The 9,288-nt window shown below is 36.4% G+C and overlaps 1 protein-coding gene across 1 annotated transcript; it reads left to right on the top strand.

Annotated features, from left to right (window-relative positions):
- Window positions 1–4,983: 4,983 nt before the first annotated feature.
- LOC127626446 (5-hydroxytryptamine receptor 7) lies at window positions 4,984–7,863 on the top strand. The gene is made up of 2 exons (XM_052102221.1): window positions 4,984–5,462; window positions 7,110–7,863. The coding sequence occupies exons 1-2, from the start codon at window positions 4,984–4,986 to the stop codon at window positions 7,861–7,863; spliced, it is 1,233 nt and encodes a 410-aa protein (XP_051958181.1).
- Window positions 7,864–9,288: the final 1,425 nt, after the last annotated feature.

The following is a 9,288-nucleotide window of genomic DNA, read 5'->3' as shown; positions in this document are numbered from 1 at the left end:
AGATCAGATGACTATGCCATGTCAAACTGGTGACAATGTAATGTAATGCTAATCATTGGCTTTTCTTGCGTTTTACATGTATATTGCAAACTGCATAAACTGGGGTTTAAAATGCTGTTACATTTTCTTATTGAACTGATTTTGAATGTTTTTGTCACTATCCATGTTTTTGGAACACAGTTTTTACCAATGTGGTTTAATAGAGGGATTTTTTGTGACAATATAATTTTCTTTCCCTAGCATTGACCTGTCCTTGAGCAGGACTCAATGCAGAATGCTCTGTGGATAAATGAGATAGGGTGGAAATAATAATACGGTCCAAATCTGTGTCTGGAAGAAGACCTGACCTTGACTCTTGTCATTAAATTCATTTTGCTGTATAAATCTAGGAACCGCTGTCAGGACCATCATTTGCATTTTTTAAAGGATCCCAATCTCTTGGGTGAATTTACATTTCACAGGGAGGCAGAATAAATAAAAGTTTTCATCAGTGGATAAAGTCTCCTGAAGCTACCTTTCTCCTCTTTAAACACTTCTAAACCCAGCTGACAAATTGGCTCCAGCTCAAAGACACCACTAAAATGTTTTGGAAATTCACATAATTTACAACCCCTGGATAGTCTCCCTAATCAAAGGAGACATGTAGTTATAATTTATATTATAAAGTTTTCACAACACTGAAGTCTGATTGAGGGTCATCGATCAGACAGCATGCTAGTTTTTCCACCCCAATTGTGTAAGTTGTATAAGTGGAGCAGTGTATAATTGTGGATGTTTGTGTTGAGTGGGTTGACAGTCTCCAGTTTGCCACAGAGATTAACACATTGGTCTACACCTGTGAATAATCTTCATGAATATGTCTGCTGCGACCTTGAAGACAAAGATAGAAGAACAGCTTAACTACACTTTCATTCTTATTGTACAGTCAATAGGACAAACATATTTCTCTTTTAGCCCCATAAGTGCAATGCTTTAATTATATTTTGGAGAGAGAGACATTTCAACATTTCTTTTAGCAGTTTAACCCTCTTGTGTTAACAATGTGTTTACCGGTACTTTGAAAATAGATACGAACAGCTAGTAGACACTTAAAAATTCCCTGTGTTTAGAACAGAATAGTAGTGAATAGGAGGACATAGTGAATGGTGACCAAAACTTTGAAGCTCAAAAAGCACATCATTGGCAGAATAAAAGTAATCCATTAGATGCCAGTGGTTTAATCCATGGCATCTGAAGCAATCCAACCAGTTTTGGCTGATCCAACTGATTTTAGAAAAAGCTGACATAATCCTCTATTTTTTTGCTGGTAATTTTTTAAAGGTTGATTGTTCTTACATCCTCATTAACTTGTCTTTTCATGACAGAAACATTATTTTGGAAAAATTATGGATGTTTTAAATATCATTTTGAATGATGAATGTGCAATCAACGTTAAATATAGTTTATCATAATATTATTCAATCTGCTGTTAATAAAAAAATCATCTGTTAGTTTGACATTACATGATAAATCATAACTCTACAGTACAGTGCACTCTTAAAGGAATAGTCCACCCCAAAATTAAAATGCTCTTATGATTTATTCACCCTCATGCCAGCCCAGATGCGTATGACTTACTTTCTTCTGCTGAACACAAACAAATATTTTTTGAAAATATCTCAGCTCTGTAGGTCCTCACAATGCAAGAAAATGGTGACCAAAATTTTGAAGCTCCAAAAAGCACTTAAATGCAGCATAAAAGTAATCTGTAAGACTCCAGTGGTTAAATCCATGTCTGCAGAAGTGATATGATAGGTGTGGGTGAGAAACAGATCACTATTTAAGTCCTTTTTTACTTTAAATATCATTCAAACATTATTTGTACATATCGGCATCTACTGGGCAGGGAGGAGATTTATGATAAAAAAGGACTTAAACACTGATTTGTTTCTTACACACACCTTACGCAGGATTTAAACACTGGATTCATATGGATTACTTTTATGCTGCGTTTATGGAGATTCAAAAGTTTGGTCACCATTCACTTGCATTGTGAGGACTGACAGCTGAAATATTCTTCAAACATATTTGTTTGTGTTCAGCAGAAGAAAGAAAGTCACACCTCTGGGATGTCATGAGGGTGAATAAATGATGAGAGAATTTTTTATTTTTGAGTTAACTATACCTTTAAATATACAAACATGCTTAAACTGTGCCCTTAAATTCATATATCTCCTTCCTCCTGATACTCTCTTTTTCCTCCCACTTACTCAACTCCTTCTCTTCTTTCTCTCTAGTGACTTTCTCATGCCTGTCCACTCTATCCCCCACTTTCCAGTGTTTTTCCTTTGCTCTTCTTGAATAATACATCACCTCACCTTTTTATTTCTCTTCTGCAGGGTTTTTGGGACCACCATCCATTTATGCTCTCTCTTGTTGTAATGTTAGCTGGGTTCACTCTCTAGAGGGAGAACACACCACCATATACTGGCTCGATGAGCAAATGATAACTAGAAGCCAGACACTACATAAGCCATTGTTTCTGTGCCTCAGTTTGATCCCAGTTCTAGGAGCCTTATTCAAAAATACTGTACCTTAATAGCTATCTGTGCATATCTAGATCATTACTGGAAAATATCCTATATTATTTAATCTTGTACGCTATACACTGCAATTTACAGGTTTTGTTTAATTCACTCTTCATATTTTAGTGTTGAGCCATCTACATGCTACTTCTTAAATAGCAAATTAAAACTATTGTGAACAAGGTAACACTTTACAATAAGGTTCCATTTGTTAACATTAGTTAACAACAATAGTTAACATGAACTAACAATGAATGTTACTTTTACAGCAGTTATTAATCTTGGTTAATATTAATTTCAACATATAGTAATACATTTTTAAATCAAATGTTGGATATAGTATGTTAACATTGGTTAATGATCTAAAATGAACTAAAAATGATCATTTTCACTTTATTGACTGACATTAACAAACATTAACAAATGCTGTAAAAAAAATTTATTGTTTATTGTTCATTCATGATACTTAATGCATTAAATAATGTTAATGAAAGGAAACGTGTATAAAGTGTTACAGTAAACACTTTGTTTTGTTAATCAACCTGCTGATTAAGGGAAGATATCTAAAAGAGAACTTCTATAAGTTGTTCTCAGATTCAGACATGGGAAAATCAGAGAAAATTGTACAGCATTTCTGGTCACTTTTGTGTAAATGGTTTGAAACTGATTTCGTTTACATATGCATTTCATAAGTTACAATTTCATGTCATGACCTCTGGCCTACACAATAGCCAATGTCTTTTCTGTATTAATAATATAAATTATTGCAATCTCAAAGCAAACTGTAGTTTCACGCGAAAATAAATACCATTTAAGGAATATTCCCGAAAGCTCAGCTCAATCAACATAATTTCTTGCATAATGTTAATATTATAAAATAATTTTGACCTATCCCTTCTGTTCTTTAAAAAATATAACATATTTTGTTTATGTCTTGTGTTATACTTTTGAAACAGTGAGTATTTGAATGTTTATGGATTGGCCTTATTCACTACCATTGTTAGTGCCTCACTGTAACCCAGATTATTATTATTTATTATTAATACATTTTTTTAAGAAAAGAAAGGACAAGTAGAAATACATTTTTGCAATGAAAATTATGCCACAAATGTTGTCGATTGAGCTTAAATTGTATTGAATCCGGAATCTTTCTTTTAAGGTCACTAACAACTTGTAATTCTACAAGCGTAAACTCTGTAACAAGTGTAATTCTATGTAAGGCCATGTGATGGTGTTAGAGACTCAAGCAATCCGCTTTAAAGGGATAGTGTGCCCAAAAATGAAAATTCTCTCATTTAGTCACCCTCATGCAATCCCACGTGTATGACTTTCTATTTTCTACTGAACACAGAGAAAGATTTTCAGAAGAATAGTTCAGCTCGGTAGGTCCATTCAATACAAGTAAATGGTGACCAAAATTTAGAAGGTCAAAAAAGCATATAAAGACAGCATAAAAGTAATCCATAAGACTCCAGTGGTTCAGTATGCCTTCTGAAGTGATGCAGTCGCTTCGGGAGAGAAACAGATCAATATTTAAATGGAGATTTATAGTAAAAAGGACCTAAATATTTATCTGTATCTCCCCCACACCTATTATATTGCTTCTAAAGACATACATTAAACCATTGGAGTCATATGGATTACTTTTATGCTGCCTTTTAAGTGCTTATTTGACCATCTAAGTTCTGACCACCAATCTCTTGCATTGTGTGGACAAACAGAGCTGAAATATTCTTCTGAAAACCTTTCTTTGTATTTAGTAAAAGAAAGAACGCCATACAATTGTGGGATGCATGAGGATGACTAAATGAGAGATTTTTCATTTTTGGGCACTCTATCCCTTTAATACTAACTCGCAAAACCATTGTAGCCTACTTTTTTTGTTTGCTTACATCAACCCACAATTCTTAAATAATCTTTTTAAATCAGTATTAGACCAGCTGTTTATGTGCTGTTACGTCTACCACTTAATCTCAAAAATTAAAATCATTGCAATTTTTAAAACAGATGGTATTGCGCTGTTTTCTCTTGAAGCAAATATTTGATATTTAGGCTACCACATTATTTTGTCTCACAAGACACAATCTACATTCGTACAGTATAACAGGGATAGTACAGTATAATTCAGCCACGCCCACAAAAATCTGAACGTCATTACGCACGAGCTAGACGCACATATAACCCGTGAAGAGCGCGCTGTTCGTTCTGTGAGAGTTAACTTCTCAACTTACTGTAGTGGCTCTCAGCGCGTACAGCGGTGGTATTGTTCTACAAATAAGCCAGAAAAATCAATGAAAACACATTCTAGATCTCATTCATGTGTTATTAAATATAATGTATTTTTAACGGGGATTTGGAGATCTGATGGATAATGAGAGAAGGATCGTTTCAGGACCAAGGACAGCTCTCAACAGAAAACATGATCTCGGCGCTGACGAAGGATCGCGTGCAAGAACTCATGACTAGTTTGACATCTCAAGTGATGGACGTGCGCTTGCGTAATCAGATGCACGACACGACTACAACTTTGCCGACGGCGACTTTTATGGATAATGACACCAGATGCGGAGAGCAGATTTTGAGTTACGGACATGTTGAGAAAGTGCTCATCGGAGGAGTTCTTCTCTTGCTCACCTTTCTAACAATTTGCGGGAATTTGTTAGTGGTCATATCGGTGTGTTTTGTCAAGAAACTCAAGCAACCTTCTAATTTTCTAATCGTATCTCTGGCTGTTGCAGACCTCTCGGTGGCCGTGGTCGTAATGCCATTTGTCATCATCACTGATCTCATTGGAGGACAGTGGATCTTTGGTCGTGTTTTCTGCAACGTTTTCATCGCTATGGACGTGATGTGTTGTACCGCTTCAATAATGACACTCTGTGTCATAAGTATAGATAGGTAGGTTTCTCAGATGGTATTATGCCTCATGTTTGCCAGTAGCTCTCAATCTTGGAGGTCCTCAGCACTCTTCTATATCTGACACACCCAGTTCAGGTCATGGAGCCTCTTTTAATGAGCTGTTGAGTGTAAAATAAGGGAGACTGATGTACACTTAAACAAATGTAAGCCTAAAAATGTGCTTCATGTGGTAACATCTAAATGAAGTGGTTTTATTCAAGTCAAAAATAGTATTTAACATCAGTAAATCAACTTTAATACATGTGGTTAAACCAACAAAACTCATTTTAAAGGTTAGGTCATGTGAAAATTAACACAATAATTGCAGGTTACTTTTACAGTGTATGATATAAAGTGAGTGGCTGCCATGGGGCAAAATAAGTGTACTTTAGTAAAAATACATACCGGTACTTTTTATGATCAAAGTTATTTTGATTGAGTATTAAGTTTCTTCTCATAAAAAAAATAGAAAATCATAATCCAATAATACTTTACATCATTATCATAATAAGAATCTCAATCGCTACAATAATAATAACAAACACTAACAGTACTTCAAGTAGCCTAATGTTTGATATATAGGTTAAAGGAATATTCCACGATCAATACAATTTAAGCTCAATTGACAGCATTTGTGGAGTAATGTTGATTTCCACAAAAATGTCTTTTTTTAATCCCCTTTTCTCCCAATTTGGAATGCCCAATTCCCACTACTTAGTAGGTCCTCGAGGTGGCACGGTTACTCACTCAGTTGCCTCCGCTTCTGAGACCATCAATCCATGCATCTTATCACATGGCTCATTGTGCATGACACCGCGGAGACTCACAGCATGTGGAGTCTCATGCTACTCTCTGCAATCCACGCACAACATACCACACTCCCCATTGAGAGCAAGAACCACTAATCTTGACCACAAGGATGTTACCCCATGTGACTCTACACTCCCTAGCAACTGGGCCAATTTGGTTGCTTAGAAGACCTGGCTGGAGTCACTGAACCTCCTTTGCTTTAAAAAAGCATTCTGGGTACCTGTGAGGCACTTACAATAAAAGTGAATGAGGGCTAATCAATATACGTTAAAATGCACACTGTTTAAAAAGTGTAGTAACAAGATGTAAACAATATGCTTGTCAAAATAACTTTCTAATCTTTTCTGAAATGTTATATCCAATTTTACAACTTTGTGCCATGATGACATAATGCGTAAACCCTAAAATGACAATTTAAGCAACTTTACAGCTAAAATAATACACACGTTTTAACAGAACAATTAATATGAGTGCTTTATAAAATAATAAGCTTCACATTTCAGTTTAAACCCTCCAAAAATTGGCCCCATTCACTTCCATTGTACCTCAATTTTTGCTTTTTTTAAAGAAAAGGAGGGATGAGTAAAACTATTTTTTTGTGATACTGTAATCAGCATTATGCCAAAAATGCTGTTGATTGAGCTGAACTTTTGCTGAACCAGGAATATTCCTTTAACACTTTTTTAAAACTAAGATATGCAAGCTTTGATTGTATTATTTCCAAGAATAACATTGAAAGTCACTGTGAAATTGGGCATTTCTTATGTATTTATTTGATGCTGATGCGCTTGAACAGTTCTTTTTTAATTTTTCCCTTTCTCCACTCCGTTTTCTCAGGTACCTGGGCATCACTAAGCCACTGACGTATCCCGTGAGACAGAGTGGAAAGTGCATGGCCAAAATAGTGCTGTCTGTTTGGCTTCTCTCTGCCTCCATCACCCTACCCCCACTATTCGGATGGGCTCAGAATGTCAACGATGATAATGTGTGTCTGATCAGCCAGGACCTGGGTTACACTATATACTCCACTGCTGTGGCCTTTTACATCCCCATGTCTGTGATGCTCATTATGTACTACCGGATATACAGGGTGGCAAAGGTGAGTGTTGCCAAACACACTATTGCCGGCTTTCCCAAAGCCGAAGATGAGGACAGCGTGAACTGCGTGACTGCTGTCCTAAAGCTGCAGAGAGAGATGGAAGAGTGTGTGAGATTTTCTCGCCTCCTCAAAAATGACCGTAAAAATATTTCCATCTTCAAGAGGGAGCAGAAGGCAGCGGCCACCCTCGGGATCGTCGTGGGGGCTTTTGCTGTGTGCTGGCTGCCCTTCTTTGTGCTCTCCACTGCGCGTCCGTTCATCTGTGGGGTGCAGTGCAGCTGTGTGCCTTTGTGGGTGGAGAGGACCCTGCTGTGGCTGGGCTATGCCAACTCGCTCATCAACCCCTTCATATATGCGTTCTTCAACCGGGACCTCAGGACCACCTACCACAACCTCATCCGCTGCCGTTATCGAAACATCAACCGCAAGCTCTCGGCGGCCAGCATGCAGGAGGCTTTGAAGCTAGCTGAGAGACATGACCTAGTGCTGTAGGCTGTTCTTACCCTTCATGTCTGTCCTGGGACAGAGAGGATGGTACTGTTGTAATCACACTGAAGCAGAGAGAACGTTTTAATAAGACACTTTTGATTAACTCTTTATTGCTCTCACGGTGGTGCGTTTCAGTCACTTCAATGAGTTACAATTGGAATGTCTTCAATTAAAGGAATATTCCGGGTTCAATGCAAGTTAAACTCAATCAACGGCATTTGTGGCATAATGTCCTTTTCTTGAAAAAATAAATACAAAAAATTAATCTGGGTTACAATAAGGTACTTTCAATGGAAGTTAATGGGGCCAATCCAGGCCAATGTTAAAATACTCACTGTTTAAAAAGTATAGCTACAAAACGTAAACAATATGCATGTTAACATGATTTTATAAAATGAATTACCTTTGCAAAATTGCCTATAACTTTACACAGTTAGTTAGCAATTTTTCACACTAAAATCATGTTAACATGCATATTGTTTATGTCTTGTAGCTATACTTTTGAAACAGTGATTATTTTAAAGTTTACGGATTGGCCCCCATTGACTTCCATTGTAAGTGAATCACTGGAACCCAGATTTCTGCATTTTTTTAAGAAAAGGAGGGGCAAGTAAAAATATATATATATTTTTTATGCTATCAATATTATGCCACAAATGCTGTTAATGCTGTCTTAACTTGTATTAAACTCGGAATATTTATTAAGTGCAAATATAAATTGGTTGTCAATCTTCTTGAATCTTTTATAAAATGCTTTATGAATTAGAACTTATTGCACTACAATGTTCTTGATGAAGTGAGGAATGGTAATAGCTATCACTGAGAGCTGAATGCTCCAGAAAATATTCAACTTTTTCCTACAGTATTCACCTTATGCAACAGAGAAACTAGCTTTTAGCCATCTTGAATATTTTGTCTCGAGAACTTCCGTTGTAGCGGTTGGTGTCTAAGTGTAATTAGCTAGCGAAGTGGATTTATGGGTTGTATAGTTGCCAAAAGTTATCATGAATATTTTAAAGTGTTCAGTGAATTTCATATGAACTGGAAGCAGAGCATTGTAAAACTAGAGTAATGAATTCATATCACACAAGATTCTACCTTCACTCTGTGGACATACTGATATGCCACTATGCTCATGAAACTCCAAGAGACAACAAAAAGTCATAAAAAATATCTCTGTAAGACACCCCTGAGCATCTTCTCATGTCATTCACCCATCGTGTTCAGGTGAGTAGATTTTTTGAGTGTTAAAGCAGAGGTCGGAAAACAGGCGGGGCTAAATAAGGTGAATACTGTGTCGTTTATTTACAGTGCTGTGACAAACAATGTGCCCCCATCCTGATTTCTTCTGTTTTCGTGTATATCTCATACCAAAATTCAAACAAAATCTAACATAAAACAAATGGAATCTGAGTAAACACAAAATAC

The sequence above is a fragment of the Xyrauchen texanus genome, chromosome 33 (assembly GCF_025860055.1).
Source record: "Xyrauchen texanus isolate HMW12.3.18 chromosome 33, RBS_HiC_50CHRs, whole genome shotgun sequence".
Lineage (NCBI taxonomy): Eukaryota > Metazoa > Chordata > Actinopteri > Cypriniformes > Catostomidae > Xyrauchen > Xyrauchen texanus.
Note: the sequence above shows the minus strand (reverse complement) of the source record. Positions and strands in the feature narration are given on the sequence as shown.

Bases quoted from the DNA above. Each gene is read 5' to 3' on its own strand.
- LOC127626446 (XM_052102221.1), top strand. From the start codon at position 4,984: ATGATCTCGGCGCTGACGAAGGATCGCGTGCAAGAACTCATGACTAGT. The intron at 5,463-7,109 runs GTAGGTTTCTCA...CCGTTTTCTCAG, and splicing joins TGTGTCATAAGTATAGATAG to GTACCTGGGCATCACTAAGC.